This window comes from Mastigoproctus giganteus, chromosome 12 (genome assembly GCF_048544385.1).
Source record: "Mastigoproctus giganteus isolate SK-2022 chromosome 12, ASM4854438v1, whole genome shotgun sequence".
Classification (NCBI taxonomy): Eukaryota; Metazoa; Arthropoda; class Arachnida; order Uropygi; family Thelyphonidae; genus Mastigoproctus; species Mastigoproctus giganteus.
Window position 1 is genome coordinate 80,792,447 of NC_143586.1, and position 18,479 is coordinate 80,810,925.

Sequence of the window (18,479 nt, forward strand, 5' to 3'; positions counted from 1 at the left end):
AGCTTCAAATGGTATTATAATTTCACTAATGGTATAAGCTTTTCCTTTCTTTGCTATAATAAGAGAGATATTGAATGATGCCTTCAGTCCTCTTTCATGTATTTAAATTATTTTTCCAATTTCTGAATTTTTCCTTCAGTGCCTTAAAAAATTTAAGATATTCATTTTTCTTATCAGGATGAATCCATTCAATGTGCTCTTTCATCTTGAAAGGTTTCATGGCATCATTACTAAAAGTCTTTTCACATAAGAGACACATAGGCATTATTTCATTGTTAATCGAGAGCACAAATCGAAATTTAAAATACTCTTATGAATATTGTCGACATTTTTACTTTGATACAATGGCAGCCATTGTATTTATTGGGGTTGTAGCTCAATTTATATTTTAGAGTAAGTGCAGGTTTGAAACATCCTGAAAGAAAGTAACTGGGTTCGATCAAGATTATCTCTTATTTTAGTATTCATAGTATAACAGTATAATAGAAAAGAAGGTAATGGTAAAGTTCTGGGGGAACTATATTAGATCAGTAAATAAATTTTAAAAAATTATTAAAATATTTAAAAAATAATGATTTTGGGTCGTTCAAAATGACTAAATTTTCTCAACATAAGCGATAGATATTTTATTTCTGGAATTGGCCTGAAATTCATGAATATGAGTAAAAACCTTTAATCAACCTCTTGAAGTTTATCAACCCCATATATTTTATTATTGACCTACTTTAGGGTCCCCTGAGCTAGTTGTAATCAAGTCACAAAGGAGGTTAGGCAAATGAAGCAGATTATGAGAAATCTTTGGCAAAGGATGCTAAGATGAACAGCAAAGACTTCTTTACTTATATAAATTTTAGGAGAAAGAGGATGAATCAGATTGGTCCACTTGATATCGATGGTTTATGATCCTGCCGAGGTAGCTGACAAACTGAATGAGTAGTTGCAGTACATTCACACATGAGGAATTCTGTAGGGAATTGGAGACCAGAAGCTTAAAACTCTAGCAGGGACCTAAATGATTTTGTAATAATTGAGAGCAAAATAGAGGAGAAATAGTTGAAGTTGAATATAACAAAGGCACCTGAGGTGGATGGATTAATCCAGTTATATTAAAGGAAGTAACCAAACCCTTAGCCATAATTATGAAAGCCTCCTTGGACTCAGAGGAGGTCCTCATGGGCTGGAAATGTGCAAATGTGTCCCCCATTCGCAAAGGACTTCAAAGGGTGACACAAGTACTTATAGACCTGTTAGGAACTGTAATTACTCGCACTCTATGATCACCTAGACAAGACTGCAGTTATAGTTCAGACACAGCATGGGTTTGTTAAGGGGAAGTCTTGTCTGATCAATTTGATTGGATACTATAATGTGGTAACAAAGGAACTGGATGCAAAAAATAATTTTGATATCATATACATTAAAGGGATTTTAGGAAAACTTTTGATACTGTTGAACATAGAAGATTACTGTTCAAATTGGAACAGTATGGCATTAAGGGCAAGTTGCTGCTATGTATAAAAGGATGTTTGAGTGGGGGAAGACAAAGCATGGTAAGCAATGGACACTGCTGTTCATGGACTAATGTTTTTAGTGGAGTCCCCTAGGGTTCAGTGTTGGGTCCATTGTTGTTTTCTGTATTTATAAATAATATTGATGATGGTATATCAAGCTTAATGTTCAAGTTTCCAGATGATACAAAGGTTGGCAGGGTTGTTAAGGACGCTACTGACCATTAGGGCTACTGACGCTACTGACCATTAGACCATTAAATCTAGAAGCCTGAGAGAGCAGTGCCCCACATCTGGGGGCACCGCTCCAGATGTGGGAACAATATTCCCTGGTAGGGCAGATTTGCAATTTGTACAGCTGTTTGGAAGAAAAGTAACACTGAGAGTGAAAAACTGAGGGGCCTGCTGTATGAAGTAATGAAATTTTTGGATATGGCATACACATGGTAAGAATATACCCAGATCCTTGACATAACGTGGCCTCAACATTGCTCTCCTGCATACACAATACTCGGACTCCCTCTAGTCACTATCTGGCAGAGTAGAGGTAGCAAGATTATATACTAGCTGATCCAAAAGCCTCCTAAAGAGTTACCAATAGGTTCGGTCCGGTGTACTAACTAGTGGCCGGCCTGCGAACACCGTTTTAGAGTGTTTATACAATTTTTACTAGTATGTTTATACAGTGTTTATACCGTTTTTACTAGTATGTTTATACAGTTTTTACTAGTATGTTTATGCAGTGTTTGTACAGTTTTTACTAGTATGTTTATGCAGTGTTTGTACAGTTTTTACTAGTATGCTCTACCTACAGATTTTATTGTGTGGAGTTGGTATGACAGTTATGTAAACTTAACTTAGATTGCCATGTACTTATCTACTTCAATGTAGACTTAGATTGTCAGGATTGAAGTAAATTTGAAGTACTAATCTACTTTAGCCCCTGTTATAGATTTTCTTTTGACATTTCTGGTGCCATGTTCTTTTTGAATTCTTGATACAGAAGGCTGTTCTTTTGGCCATTATTTTATTATTATTATTATTTTTTTTTTGATGTTTTGTTTTTTTAATATATCAAAACCAATAATTGCACTTTTCTTCCTTAGAGTTAATGGCTTGTATATCATACCACTTATGAATACAAACCGACAGCATTTGTTAATAAGTGGGTGCTATTTGCTAATGATACATCTGTTATAGTCTGCAAATGAGATGCATTCAACATTATGCAACAGCATAATGTTGTTAGCATTGTTAGCATAAGAACAAGAGCATGTTCTTATTACTATGTAATAAGAACATGCTGTTGATTTTATGCTAACAATGCTAACAAAATTTAAAGAAAATGGTAACAGCAGAATAACTTCACAAGTACAGGTCAATATTGAAAAAAAGCTGTGAGTTAGGGTTGAATTTGAAATTGTCTGCAATTCTGCCTAGACACGATAGGAGGGAGTATATGATGAGAGCCTTGTTGATCAATTCAGCCCTGGAGAGATTGTGCAAGGCTCAAGGGGTAGAATTTTTCTCAGCCTGGTCTGTGCTTGTTGACAGGAGAGACTGCTTCTACAGGGATGGGATACACTTAAATAGAAAGGGTGCAAGAATATTTGCTGATGCTATCGAGGCAGTATTAGATGGATCGGAAAAATGCTAGCTTGGGGGGATACATGAATTAATAGATTAACAGTATCTGCTGGCATAGGTGAAAGTGATTCTTGCACTGCTTCTATTAGAATGAGAAGCAGCCTGGAAAACAAGGTGCATGGAATTTCAGGGACTGCTGGGAATCATTGGGGTACAAGTAAATACATGGGCTGTGTTCGGGTAGCTAAGAATAGAACAGGTGCATGTATACTTGCATGTACACCAATGCCTAGGAGCTTGGTAAATAAATTTGATGAATTTGCAGTGTTTGTCAAAACATCAAAGGCAGATATTGTTGGAATATCAGAGATGTATTGTCACACAGATATCAGAAATGCAGAAGTGGAATTTGGAGAGTACAATGTGTACAGGAAGAATAGACAGGATAGGAAGGGAGGAGGGGTTATGCTATTAGTTAAGAAACACATAACATCCAAGGAAGTACAGAGCAGTGTCGAGTCAGTTTGGTGTGACATAAGCAGTGAGAAAGTAAAATTGAGCGTAGGAGTGTGTTATAGGCCTAGTGACTCTGATGAGTGTAATAATCTACTCTACAGAGAAATAGAGTGGGCCAGTAAATCAAAGTGTCTTATAATGGGGGATTTTAATTTCCCAGATATTGACTGAAATTTGTGGGTTGGTTACTCGCACACTAGCAAGGCTTTTGTAGATTTATTGGATGATTGTTTTCTACAGCAACATGTTGGGGGGGGGGGGCAACTAGAGGGAGTAATACTCTTGATCTGATTATCAGTATGGATTCTTCATACATTAAGAATCTGCAACTAAAAGAACCACTAGGTGGCAGTGATCACAGTGTGCTGAAGTGGAATTTATTCAAAGAGGTAATTACCATTAGGGGTAAAGAGAAGTTTTTTGCTTTCGTAAAGGTGAATACGGAAGTCTGAGACAGTATTTAAATTATATACGGTGGGACCAACTGATGATGTTACCAACAGCAAATTCAAAATGGGAAGCATTCAAAGAAATAATCTTGGAAGCTACTAGTCTTTTCATACCAACTAAGAAATATTGTCCAAGGTTTAGGCCACTTGATATCAATGGTTCTACTTTTGGTGATCCTGCTCAGGTAGCTAACAAACTATATGAGTATTTTGCATCTACATTCACACATGAGGAGTTATTCAAGGAGGAAAATGCCAGAGGTGAATTAAACTCTGGCAGTGAGCTAGGTAATTTTTCTAATAACTCAGAGCAAACTGGAGGGCAAATTGCTGAAGATAAACATAAGACAGGCACCTGGGATGGATGGGATCTATTCAGTTATATTAAAGGAGGCAGCAAAGGAAGTAAGCAAACCCTTAGCCATAATTATGAGAGCTTCCGTAGACTGGAGATGTGCAAATGTGATCCCAATTCACAAAGGAGAATCAAAGAGCGACATAAGTAATTATAGACCTGTTAGTTTAACTACTGTTCCAGGAAAATTAATGGAGGCACTGGTTAAAGAAGCATTGCAGGATCATCTAGACAAGCCTTCAGTTATAGCTTAGATACAGCATGGGTTTGTTAAGGGGAAGTCTTGTCTGACCAATTTGATTGGATACTATGATGTGGTCACAAAGGAACTGGATGCAAAGAATAATTTTGATATCGTATATTTGTATCTTAGAATGGCTTTTGATACTGTTGCACATGGAAGACTGCTGCACAAATTGGAGCAGTGTGGCATTGGAGACAAATTGCTGCTATGGATAAAGGGATGGTTAAGTGGGAGAAGACAGAGAGTGTGGCATTGGAGACAAATTGCTGCTATGGATAAAGCAATGATTAAGTGGGAGAAGACAGAGAGTAGTAATCAATGGACACTGCTCTTCGTGGACTAATGTTATTAGTGTAGTGACCCCCCAGGGTACAGTGTTGGGTCCATTGTCGTTCTTTGTATTTATTAATGATATTGATGATGGTATATTAGGCTTAATGTCTAAGTTTGCAGACAATGCGAATGTTGGCAGGATTGTTAATGACACTAATAACAGTATGCTGCTGCAACAGGATCTAGAGAAGTTGAGCAGATGGTTTTCATGGCAATCATATGTACGCTAAATACAGTTATGTATTTTGATATAGCTTGTTCATTGCATTGAATTAATTATTAATCTGTATTGAATTAAAAAAATCATTTTCAAAAATGTTCCAAAAGAGGAAAATCGATTGGAGTGTCATGTTTTTTATCCAAGGTGGACTGAAGACTATTTCTTCATTGATTACCACGAAAGAGCAGTGTGTTTAGTGTGTCAGGAGACTGTGTGAGTTTTTAAAGAATATAATTGAAAATGACACTGATTCCAATCATAAATCTTATGATCAACATAAAGGAGTGCTGCGAAAAGAAAAGTGTTCAAAGTTACAAAACGAATTAAGAAAAAAACAACATAACATACTGAAAACGTATCACTCAAGAAATTTATCTGCTGTGCGTGCCACTTATCAAGTTGCACATTTTATCGCTTTTGAAGGTAAACCATTCAATGACGGTGAATTTGTTAAGCATTGTTTGTTAAAAGTTGTGGAAGAAATTTGTCCGGAGAAACGAACAATGATACAAGACATTAGTTTGTCTCTACAAACAATTATGCGAAGAGTAGAAGATATTGGAAAGAATTTGTTCGAACAACTTTTGAAAAACATAAAACACTGATGTAAATGACACAGCCCAACTCCTCATCTTCATACATGGAATTAATGATAATTTTGTACCAGTTGAAGATTTAGCTGATCTACAGAGTATGCGCGGAACAACTACAGGTGAAAACCTTTTTTGAAAATTTTTGCCAATCTATTGAAAAGGTAGGATTAAATATTAAAAACCTGGTAGGAGTCACTCGTGGTGCAAAAATTATGATTGGTAAATACATTGGGCTTATGGGTAGAATAACCAAGAAAATGATAGATATCGGAGTGAAACTTCGATTAGAATTCATTGCATTGTGCATCAAGAAGCTCTTTATGGGAAAGTATTGGATCTCCAACACTTTATGAAGTGGTTATTTCAATTGTAAATTTTACAAGATCACATAGCCTTAATGTGGCTGTTGAAACATCACCCAATGTTTCAACACAGAATAAGGGAAACCAATAAAACAACAATCAAATTTGGAGTGGCTGTTTGATCTTGCAATTCATACATACATTTCTAGCCATTTAAATGCTCTTAATTTAAAACTACAAGGGAAAGGAAAATTGGTCTGATTTGTTTGGTGACATCAAATCATTTCAGAATAAGTTGTTGTTATTTAAATCCCAGTTGAGCAAGACAATTTAGTTCAACAATTTGAATGTTGTACTGAGCTAAAGGAGAAGCACATTTCCAAAGAATTGTTGCCTTTCGCTATTACAATTACTTTTTGACAAGTTTGTAAGTCGATTTTCTGATTTAAAATCCCATGAAAAAACATAAGCTTTTGTTTGAGAGCCCATTTACTTCTATGGCTGAAAACTACAATCCCAGATTGCAACTTGAAATTATTGATCTTCAAGCCAAAATATGATTCAAAAATAAGTATATAGACTGCAAAAATAAACTATTTGAATTCTACAAGGCTTTCCCATCTGAAGATTTTCCGCTAATAAAAGAAAATGCCACGAAAATGGTTACTTTATTCGGATCAACGTATGTTTTTGCAAGCAGATTTTTTTTTTTCACTCGTAAAATCAAATAAATATTTAAAAAGAAACAGAATAACAGATGAGCATTTTTTTTTTATGAAAACCCCAAACATGAGAGGTATTAGAACCTATAATATTGTGCATGGGTTGGAGGTTGAGAAGAGGAAAGATGATATTTGTTGACATTAGACTTTAACTTTTGTACACTGTAATTTTCAGGAAATAATTATGAAGGAAGGTTGTTCCAGAAAACGGCAGTTGAATGAATAAACGAGGAAGATGAAAATTTGGTTCTGTGAGTTTGAAGTTGGACAGTAAATGGATGTTGGTTTGTGGCGGCACATGTTCGGACTGTTTCGAAAGAGAGAGCAGGAATTATAGAAGAAAATTCAGAAGAACAGTGCCTATGGAAGTATCTGTAGAAACGCAGCAGAAACAGTATGTCTATGAGACAGCAAGTGGAGAGACTGTTAGAGAGGAGTCATTAATTAACTCCTCTCTAACAGAAATGATATATATGATGCCTTTTTGTGAACAAATCAGGTTTTTTTTCCTATAAACACACACATAAATTATGAATTATGCTTTTGCACTATTTGCATGCTAGTTATGTAATTTCATGGCTTAAATTTTATACTTTTTTTTAGCATATATTAACTGGCTCTATTAAAACCTAAAATATTTTTTCTTTCAGAATATTGTTTGTGGTCACTCACTTGAGGTTAATGGCACCAGTGATATTTTCTTGTATCTAAGCATACAGCAGATGTCCCTCTTACATGAAATTATAACTAATAATTTAATGTCCCTTTACATGTCAGAACAGCACCCTAACTTCACACCAGATATAAGCTTTAGATATATTAGAAGGACTGATTTATTGAGAGATAGTGGCATTGATAGTGAAGCATCTGCATTTCATCTTAATTGTCCAACTATGATACCATCAACTACTATGAAAACATTTTCAACATTGAGTGTAGTATCAGAATTAAATCAAAACTTTTCTTTACACCAGTCTCACAGTTTTGTACCTTTTGAATTGCTGTTGACAGCTGGATCTATATCAGCACTGTTGTTTGCACACGAAGCTGACATTTTGGCAGATAAACTAAAAAAGTCAAGAATTGGTGCTAAAAAAAAATTTAGAAAGAGAATAAGATATCACCAAGAACATATGTATAATGAGAAGGTGTTTGAATCTAGTGATACTGAAACTATAGTTAAAACATGTGAAAATTCAATGTTTCAAGAAAAGAATTCACCACTTTATGAACAGGAAGAGGCTGGTTATGAAGGTTCAGAGGATTCCAGTGGAAGTGATACTGAAGAAAAAAATGAAAAGAAATTGTACAAAATTTATCCATTTCTTTATCTCTCATTATCACAACCTCATGCATTTATTACATGTCATCCTGAGAAGCAAAAGATGGAAATATCTTGTTTTGATCTCCAAGTAAGAGGTACTTACACTGGACATTTGGAAGGTAGGTTCAATTGTTTACATTCTTTATATTAAAAGTATTGAGTCTAATAAATCTTAAGAAAACCATTATAATATGGATAAAATAAAAAATAACAATAAAGTTATAAAAATGTTAAATTTCTACTCTAATCATTTACAACTTTTTTGCCTTTTTATATTTTCATCCGCCAGATGAAATTGAAATTATGAAAAGAATGAAAACTTATTTTTCACAGATAAGTATCATATTTTTCCCCATATGGATAGTTTTTTATATGTTATTATAAAAAAAACAAACAAAACAGGATCTAGAATTTGCATATGAAAAAAGTACCTACCCATGATAATTTATTGTGGTAACAGCTGTCTCTTTTATATTGATGTTTATTTAAATTGTATATCATTTCCTAGAATATCTGGATTTGGCCCTCATTGTTGCCCCATTTCAGGGGAAGTAGGCACTGTAAATGAATGTCCTGATGACAAATAATCCACAATATGCGAGTGAGATGATTGATGATGTAAAAGTTGTAAAAACACAACAAATTCAGGGCAAAGGCTTAATGATAAGTTCTCCTAAACCTTATCCCATCTACTTCAGGTCAGCTTTGAGTAGTAGTAGTGGCAAATGCCTTAAACACCTCAATCAGATGATCCCACAGGTGCCTAGTCTCCAGAAGCTGCAATTTACAGAACTGAAGCCTTTTTAGGTAAAAGCACCCTGTCAACCTTTTTGGGTCCTATCTCTCCACCTGTTTCTGCCTTGGGCCAAATCCTTATCCACTGCTTTCTTTCTTATCTTTCCTCACTGTCTCCCACCAAGTTTTCTTTGTTCTTCCTCATTTTTATAGTACTCCCCTTTCCACTATCATCTCTGTTATCTTATTAGTAGTAGTAGTAGTGGCATGTGATGCAAGAAAGCAAGTGTATGAGCTTATGCAGCATCAGCCAAAAAAAAAAAAAATCACACCATTCCCTCCAAAGGCCTGTTCAGTTCCTCCTTAAATTTATTTAACCTATCAACTTCCACAACGACAGATGAAGTTTGTTCCAGCAAGTAACCACCCGCTGGCTAAAGGCAAATTTCTGCACATCTATTCTACATATGTCTTTTCTTAATTTGAATTTATGCCCCCTTAGGTTCGTAATCTGAACAAGTGGAAGGATCCCATCAGAATTCAGCGTGCTCAACCCATTCAAGGCCTTATACACCTAAATCAGATCACCGCGCAGGTGCCTAGTCTCCAGCCACTGCAATTTGCAGAACTTAAGCCTCTCTTGGTAAAAGGATCCCTTCATTCCCCTCACCAATCTTGTTGCCCTTCTCTGTACACGCTCAAGCAAATCAACATCCTTCCTAAAATGAGGCCTCCAGACCTGTATGCAGTACTCAAGGCATGGCCTGACCATTGCCTTATACAGAGGGACAATCACCTCCGTTTCCCTGATAGCAAAATTCCTATATATCATTGACAAAACCCCATAACTTGCCCTGGCAGCCTGTCTGCATTGCTCAGAAAACTTCATATCTGACTGCACAATTAGTCCCAGGTCTTTTTCATTTTCTCCCACCTTAAGTGTAGTTTCACACAGTTGGTACTTTTCTCTCGGGTTACTTCTACCCATATGCAGTACTTTGCATTTGTCAGGGTTAAACTTCAGTTGCCACTTCTTAGCCCATCTGCCCAAATTATCTAGATCCTGTTGCAGTAGCACACTGCCATTACTGTCATTAACAACCCTGCCAACCTTTGTATCGTCTGCAAACTTCGACACTAAGCCTGATATACCTTCATCAATATCATTGATAAATATACAAAACAACAGTGGACCCAACACCGAACCCTGTGGGACTCCACTATTAGTCCACGAAGAGCAGCACCCATTGATTACCACCCTCTGTCTTCTCTCACTTAACCATCCTTTTATCCATTGTAGCAACTTACCCTTAATACCATTCTGCTCCAATTTGTACAGTAGTCTTTCATGGGCAACAGTGTCAAAAGCTTTCCTGAAATCCAAATATATGATATCAAAATTATTTTTTGCATCCAGTTCCTTTGTAACCACATCATAATAACCAATCAAATTTGTCAGACAAGACTTTCCCTTAACAAACCCATGCTGTGTCTGAATTATTGCTGCAGTCTTGTCTAGATGATCCTGCAATGCATCTTTAACCAGTGACTCCATTATTTTACCCAGAACAGAAGTTAAACTAACTGGTCTGTAATTACTCGTGTCACCCTTCGATCCCCCTTTGTGAATTGTGGATACATTTGCACATCTCCATTCCGTGGGAACCTCCCCTAAGTCCAAGGATGCTCTCATAATTATGGCTAAGGGTTTGCATAGTTGCTTTGCCGCCTCCTTTAATATAACTGGATAGATCCCATCCACCCATGACAGTAATGGCAGTGTGCTACTGCAACAGGATCTAGATAATTTAGGCAGATGGGCTAAGAAGTGGCAACTGAAGTTTAACCTTGACAAATGCAAAGTACTGCATATGGGTAGAAGTAACCTTAGAGAAACGTACCAACTGTGTGGTACTACACTTAAGGTGGAAGAAAATGAAAAAGACCTGGGAGTAATTGTGCAGTCAGATATGAAGGTTTCTGAGCAATGCAGACAGGCTGCCAGGGCAGGTCATGGGGTTTTGTCAATGATATATAGGAATTTTGCTAGTAGGGAAAAGGAGGTGATTATCCCTCTGTATAAGGCAATGGTCAGGCCACGCCTTGAGTACTGCGTACAGGTCTGGAGGCCTCATTTTAGGAAGAATGTATATTTACTTGAACATGTACAGAGAAGGGCAACAATATTGGTGAGGGGAATGAAGGGATCCTCTTACCAAGAGAAGCTTAAGTTCTGCAAATTGCAGTGGCTGGAGACTAGGAACCTGTGCAGTGATCTGATTGAGGTGTATAAGGCCTTGAATGGGTTGATCCTTCCACTTGTTCAGATTACGAACCTAAGGGGGCATAAATTCAAATTAAGAAAAGACAGATGGTAGAATAGATGTGCGGAAATTTGCCTTTAGCCAGAGGGTGGTTAATTGCTGGAACAAACTTCCATCTTTCGTTGTGGAAGTTGATAGGTTGAATAAATTTAAGGAGGAACTGGACAGGCATTTGGAGGGAATGGTGTGATTTTTTTTTTTTTTTTTTTTTTTGGCTGATGCTGCATAAGCTCATACACATGCTTTCTCGCATCACATGCCGCTACTACTACTACCCCGGGTGCTTTTCTTATGTTTAACTTGAACAATTTCTCCTCCACTTTGCTCTCAGTTATTACAAAATCATTAAGTACCCTGCTACAATTTGATAACCTTCTGCCATTTCCACACATTAATAACTCCTCGTGTGTGTGTGTGTGTGTGTGTATGTAGATGCAAAATACTCATTCAGTTTGTTTGCTATCTGGGCAGGATCATCAACAGTCGATCCATCGATATCAACTGGACCAATCAGATTCATCCTCTTCCTTTTAGAGTTTATATAAGAAATCCTTGTTTATATAAGAAATTTTATAAAGAAATCCTTGCTGTTTTTCTTAGCATCTTTTGCCAAGGATTTCTCGTAATCTGCCTTTGCCTGCCTAACCTCCTTTGTGATCTGATTACAGACTAGCTTTTATCTGCCATAGGCTTCTGAGTTGCTTGATAATTTATATGCATCCCATGCATTTTTCTTCTGTGTTACGAGTCTCATTAGTTCATTTGATAACCATTTAGGCCTAAACCTTGAACAATATATCTTAATAGGTATGAAACTTTTAGTAGCATCCATGATTAATTCCTTGAATGCTTATTCATAAGGGCTGTCTGTGTTATCACTTTATAGCCAGATTATCTCGCTCTACTTTTCTGCATTTTTTCTTTCAGTTGACCTTGCTTCTAGATTCCCTCTGATAAATGTTTTCCTCACTTTGCCCTTCCTTTAATGCCACATCCACCTTAGTATTCTCATTTCTTCTACATGTGATTCTGTTGTCTCTTGACTGGCTAACACTCCTCCATACATTACTGCTGGTCTCACCACTGCTCTTTAAAATCTTCCTTTAAGCCTTACTGGTGCTTGCTAATTGCACAGCATCCCACTTGCCTGCCACTTGATCCACCCTCCTCCTTTTCTATTCATAAATCTCTCCACTCCACTCTGCTACTACATACTGAAAACACAAATTTATTCTTCTGGGTAACAGGCTACTTCTCTGTTCTCTCATCTATACTTCTATTTCTGCCAGATTTTCAGGTTTGGGAACATTATTTGATATCACAAACCAGATAACTGTTCTAGATGCACTTCATATGACAATGAGTGCCTGGAATGAAGTTTCCAAAACCTGCATTAGCAACTATTTCAAAGAAATGTGGATTAATTATTCATGATGGTCAACTAAGTCATGATACTGATCATGTTGAAAAGCCTGAAGACATGGGTGAACAGAAGTTTAATGATCCCATCCACCCATGACAGTAACAGATGAACAAATTGCCCAGTCTGTTACTGATAATTTCGCAAAGCAGAAGGAAAATGAAGATGACATCGAACAAATTCCAGTTATAAAACGACAAACTCGTGAAGCTATACCTCAGGAGAGCGTTGGAAGCAACTGGTGCAAGTGTTTGCAATCATCATCATCATCAGCCATTTTCAATCCACTGCAGGATGAAGGCCTCTCCAGCAACTTTCCAGTTCCTTCTGTTTTGAGCACTGGCCATCCATTTACTACCCAAAAACTCATGAATTTCATCTATCCATCTCCGACTTTGTCTTCCAGGTTTTCTTCTAGCTCCTCTTGGATACCATTCTGTTATTTTTTTAGTCCATCTGTCATCATGTCTTCGAGCTATGTGTCCTGCCCAAGACCATTTTAGTTCTTTAGTTTTGATAAGAATGTCCTTTACTTGAGTTTGCTGCCTAATCCATGTGTTTCTCTTCTTATCTAACAGTCTGATTCCCAATATAATTCGTTCCATTCTTGGCTGTGTAGTTCTCAGCTTCTCTTCCATTCTTTTGGTGAGTGCCCAAGTTTCACTTCCATAAGTCATGGTGGGGAGTATACATTGATTCATTATTTTACGTTTCAGACAAACTGGGATATTGCTCTTCAGTATGTGACTATATTTCCTGAATGCTATCCATCCAAAATTTATTCTTCTCTTGACTTCCAGCCATTTATCATTATTACAGCTAATAACTTGTCCCAGATAAGTATATGACTCCACCTTTTCAATTACTGCTCCTTCAATCATTATTTCCCTTTTCGTGGCATACTTGTTCATCATTACTTTTGTTTTAGCCATATTCATCTTTAGTCCAAAATCCTTACTAACTGTGCATAACTGATTAAGATTTTCCTCTAATTCTTTGGGATCGTGGCTTATAACCACAATGTCATCTGCAAATCGTAAATGGTTTAGGTACTCTCCGTTCAAATTGACTCCTTTCTGCGACCAGTCTAATCTTCTGAAAGCTTCCTCAAGGGCAGCAGTAAACAGCTTCGGAGATATTGTGTCTCCTTGTCGAACTCCTTTCTCAATTTTAAATTTGCTACTGTCTTTGTCTAGTCTAATAAAGGAGGTAGCACTCTCATATATTTTCTTCAAAATCATAATATATGGGGTATCTATGCCTTGTCTTTCCAGTGCCCGAAACATTGCTGTATGGAGTCAAATGCCTTTTCATAATCCACAAATGCCAGGCATAATAGTGTTTTATATTCATTTGCTTTCTCCATTAGCTGTGATATTACATGAAGGTGATCCATAGTTGAGAATCCTGTCCTAAAGCCAGCTTGCTCTTTCGGTTGATTCTCATCAAGTATTCTTTCTAATCTGTTAGTAATGACTCTTGTGAACAACTTGTAGATGTGGGATAACAAGCTAATTGGTCTATAATTTCCAATTTCTGATTTATCTCCTTTCTTATGCAGCAAAACTATGATTGCATTATTCCACTGTTTAGGCGTCACACCTTTTCTAATGCACTTTGTGAAGAGCCTTGCCAGTTTTTGTGTTATGTCTCTTCCTCCCAATTTTAACAACTCTACAGTAACTTCATCTTCCCCCGGGGCTTTCCGGTTCTTCATTTTCTTCAATGCATGTTCTACCTCATCAGGAAGAATATCGGGTATGTCGTATGTGTTGCTACTTTGCAATCCATCTTCCCCACTGCTGGTATCATTCCCTCGCTCCTTGTATAATTCTCTATAGTAGTCTTCTGCTATTTGAATTATGCTCTCTCTGCTGTTTATAAGTACACCATCGCTATTCTTCAGTTTCAGTATCATTTGTCTTTCTGTATTACTGCTCATGGCTGCTGATTTAAATCCTTTGTTTTCCCTTAATGCTTGTTCTACTTTTCTTGTGTTAAATCTTCTTATGTCCTCTCTGAGTCTCTTTCTAATGGCTTTGCATAACTCAGTATACTCAATTTTCTCCCTGTCAGTGTTTTTCTTGCTCTTCATTTGTCGTCTTCGGTTCATCATGACAAGTGTTTCTTGACTAATTTTTTCTTCTTTGGATTTCTGTTTCCCTATAGGTTTCTTGGGCTTTATCACTTTCAGAAAGTTGTAATATTCCTCGTCGATATCTTGGTCCTGAGCAGTCTGCAAAAGCTCAAACTTGTTCTTAAGTTACAGTACATACTGCTTTTTCTCCTCCTCTGTTATCTCAAAGACCTTTGTATTATTTACTCGAGTCAGTTTTTTGCTTTCCTTTCATACATCTATATCAAGTGTACATCTTACCATTCTGTGATCACTTCCACCATTTACCTTATTCAGGACGGTAACATCATTCACAATATATCTTCTGTTAGTGAGGATGAAGTCGATTTCGTTAGTTGTTAATCCATTTGGACTCTTCCATGTCCACTTTCTGTTCACCCTTTTCTTGAAAAGTGTTCATTACTGACAGTCCTTGAGATTCTGCAAATTCCACAAGTCTTTCACCTCTTTTATTTCTTTCACCAATTCCAAAATTTCCTATAGTTCCTCTTTCTGCGCTGTTTTGCCTTTTTCCAACCTTAGCATTGAAGTCCCCCATAATAATAGTGTAGTGGGTTTTCTGCTCATCTAGAAGACTCTCAATTTCGGTGTACATTTCTTCAACCTCTTCATCATCATGGCTCGATGTTGGTGCATAAATCATTATAATCTTTAGCTTGTACCTCTTAGAAATCTTGAGTATTAGCCTTGACACCCTTGGTGATGTACTTTTGAATTCCAAAATGTTGTTTTTAAAATCTTTATGGACCAGAAACCCAACTCCACCTTCACTCCTTTCACTGTTTCCATTGGTGTACAGCAGATTTCCACTTGATAAACTTATAGGTGATTCATTTCTTCTTCTTGTTTCAGCCAAACCGATGATATTCCAATTCACATTTTCTAATTCCTTTTCCAGCTCTAATATGCTGTCTTCACCGATGAGTGATCGTACGTTATAACAGGCCAAGTTCAGTTTCCGTGCATGGCAGCCTGGTCGTACCCAGAGATTCTTAGCACCCTCTGCTTCCACTCTGATCCTCTCGCTGCCGTAAGAGGGAGAATGAAAGCTGCTGGGGACTGAGGGCCATTTGTATTGTTGTGCTCTCATGCTGGAGGGTTTGGTCTTTTCCTCTTCATGCTGACCAGGCGTCTTGAAGAGAACCACTCTACACGTTCGTTGTCACCTAAGTGACGTAACAGGGCTTACCATCGAGAAGGTGTGCATGAGTGGATTTTAGGGAGGCAGGCCAACCGGACTTCTCCTAAATCTTCGGTAATAGAGAGATATTGGATCCATCAGTGTTTTAGGCTGAGTGTCTGATAACACACAGGATACCTGTTCCCCTCTAAGCCCCTCTGTTCCCCTCTAAGACCATTATACAATATTGAAAAATCAATAAATAGACTTTGTAGTGATAATTTAAAGCAATCTAAAATAAGTGACTATTTTAAATTATAACCATATTGCAAAGTGTTATGTTTAATTAAAATGTATATTAATTAAGCTATGCACGTAAGTACAAATTTATTTTTGTTTTGCCTACCTGTGGATAATATTATTCCGATTTTCACATATCATTTAATTGGTAATAAAGTGTGAATTTGTGCTTTATATCTTTATTTGTATATTCATCAATTTTTGCTTTTTAGAATCTCCATTTATTAGAATCAAAATTCAATTTACAAACGTCATCACTATAACAGGCATTTACTGTATTTCTATAGGTGATGTTTTATAAACTAAATGTTAAATGTTATGATTTTTTTTTTTTTATGAAATCCCCAAACACAAGAGGTATTTCAACCTATAATACTTAGTACCGAGTATGGGTTGGAGGTTGAGAAGAAAAAAGAAGATATTTTTTGACATTAGAATTGAACTTCTGTAGATTGCAATTTTTAGGAAATACATATGAAGGAAGATTGTTCCAGAAAACGGCAGTTAAATGAATAAACGAGGAAGATGAAAAGTTGGTTCTGTGAGTATAAAGTTGGACAGTAAATGGAGGTTGACTGGTGGCAGCACATATTTGGACTGTTTTGAAAGAGAGAGTGGGAATTATAGAAGTCAATTCTGAAGAACAGTGCCCATGAATGTATCTGTAGAAACGGCATGCAGCAGACACAGAACATCTATGAGACAGAGAGTGGAGAGACTTTGTTAGAGATGAGTCGGTAATTAACCTAATTGCCCTCCTCTGAATGGAACATAGAAACCTGAGAGAGGTTTGGGGGTACCGCCACAGATGTGGGAACAATATTCCATGCTATGGCAGATTTGCGATTTGTACAGAGTGAATAGCTGTTTGGAAGAAAAGTAACACTGTGAGCGAAAGAGAAAACCAAGTTTTTTAGATGTAGAGAAAGCAATATTTGTAATGTGCTTGTGCCAAGAGAGATTAGAAGTCAGGGTAATCCCCAAAGATATATCATCTTTTCTAGAAATTGGAGTGTCACCAAAGATAAGTATAGGAGCAGAAGAATCCTTTTTTTGCAAGATATAAGACAGGACTGAATTTTAGAAGGATTGAAATCAACTAAGTTGTCTTTTCCCCTCTGGAGATAAGCATTAAGGAATTGGTAGCGGATATACGAGAAGTTGAAGCTGATTGAGTAGGGTGAGGTCTCTCAATCTGGAAAGTGGAATGCAATGTGCTATCATCAACAAAACTATGGATAGGATTTCCGGTCAATCGAAGAAGGTCATTAATATACAAGAGGAAAAGAATGGGTGAAAAAAACTGAACCTTGGGGGGACACCAAGTGGCGAAGACAAAGAGCCATCTACCATCACCCTCAGTGAGCGGTCAGATAGAAAACTGTATAACCAGTTACAAAAAACAGTTGGCAAACCATAAGATGTAAGCTTGTTTAGAAGACCTTTATTTTAAACACAATCAAAAGCCTTTGAGATGTCAAGAGCAACTGCTTGTGTTTCATCAAACGTTTCATTGAATTTGTCCATTAATGGGTAACATAAACGAAAATATCACCAGTGGATCACACTGACAAAATCCATACTGTTGATCATTGATCAGATGGAAGGTTTCTAGATAGTTTAAGAGTTGGCGGTTAATCGATTTCTCCATTACCTTAGAAAGAGTAGAAGTAATTTCAATGGAATGATAAAATGGAACAAATTGCTCCGATCCAAAAAATTGGATCGGAGCAATTTGTCACCCTTTTTAAGAACTGGCTGGATGTGAGCAAATTTCCAAGAAAAAAAAGAAAAACACCTATGGAATAAGAAAGTGAAAAAAGGTGCCAAAGAACAGGAGCAAGTTCAGGAGTGCAGGTTTTCAGAATAAGTGGAGAAATACCATCTGGATCTACAGCCTTCTTAGCATCAAGATTCGTCAAAATCCTTCTGACATCCTTTTGACGGAAGACCACAGGAGGCATTGAATGGAGTGTGCTGGGAATGGTGGGAGGTGTTTTACCAAGATCATTAATACATGACTCGGAAGAAAAATGGGATGCTAGCAGGTCGGCTGCATCCTTGGCTGAAGTAACAAAAGAACCATCAGGTTTTGACAGAGGTGGGAGCATAGAACTGGAAAAGTTGCGGCCAATAGCTTTGGCAAGAGACCACAATGCTTAGCTACCATTAGGGCAAGGAGCAGGTTTACTACTCTTAGCCTGTTCAAAATCTAGTTTGGACTGATTAATAACTGCTTTACAATTGTTGCAGGTCACGGGTTCGAATCCCGCCTCGGGCTTGGATCAGA

General features: G+C 37.1%; 1 protein-coding gene across 2 annotated transcripts in view; it reads left to right on the forward strand.

Moving 5' to 3' along the window:
- Positions 1–18,479, forward strand: part of Vps13B (vacuolar protein sorting 13B) — a 965,007-nt gene that overhangs the window by 376,936 nt on the left and 569,592 nt on the right. For both annotated transcript variants that reach the window (XM_090386413.1, XM_090386414.1), the window contains exon 21: positions 7,480–8,272. In XM_090386413.1, coding sequence (XP_090242539.1) covers positions 7,480–8,272 — 793 coding nt within the window. The remainder of the gene's footprint in view (positions 1–7,479; positions 8,273–18,479) is intronic.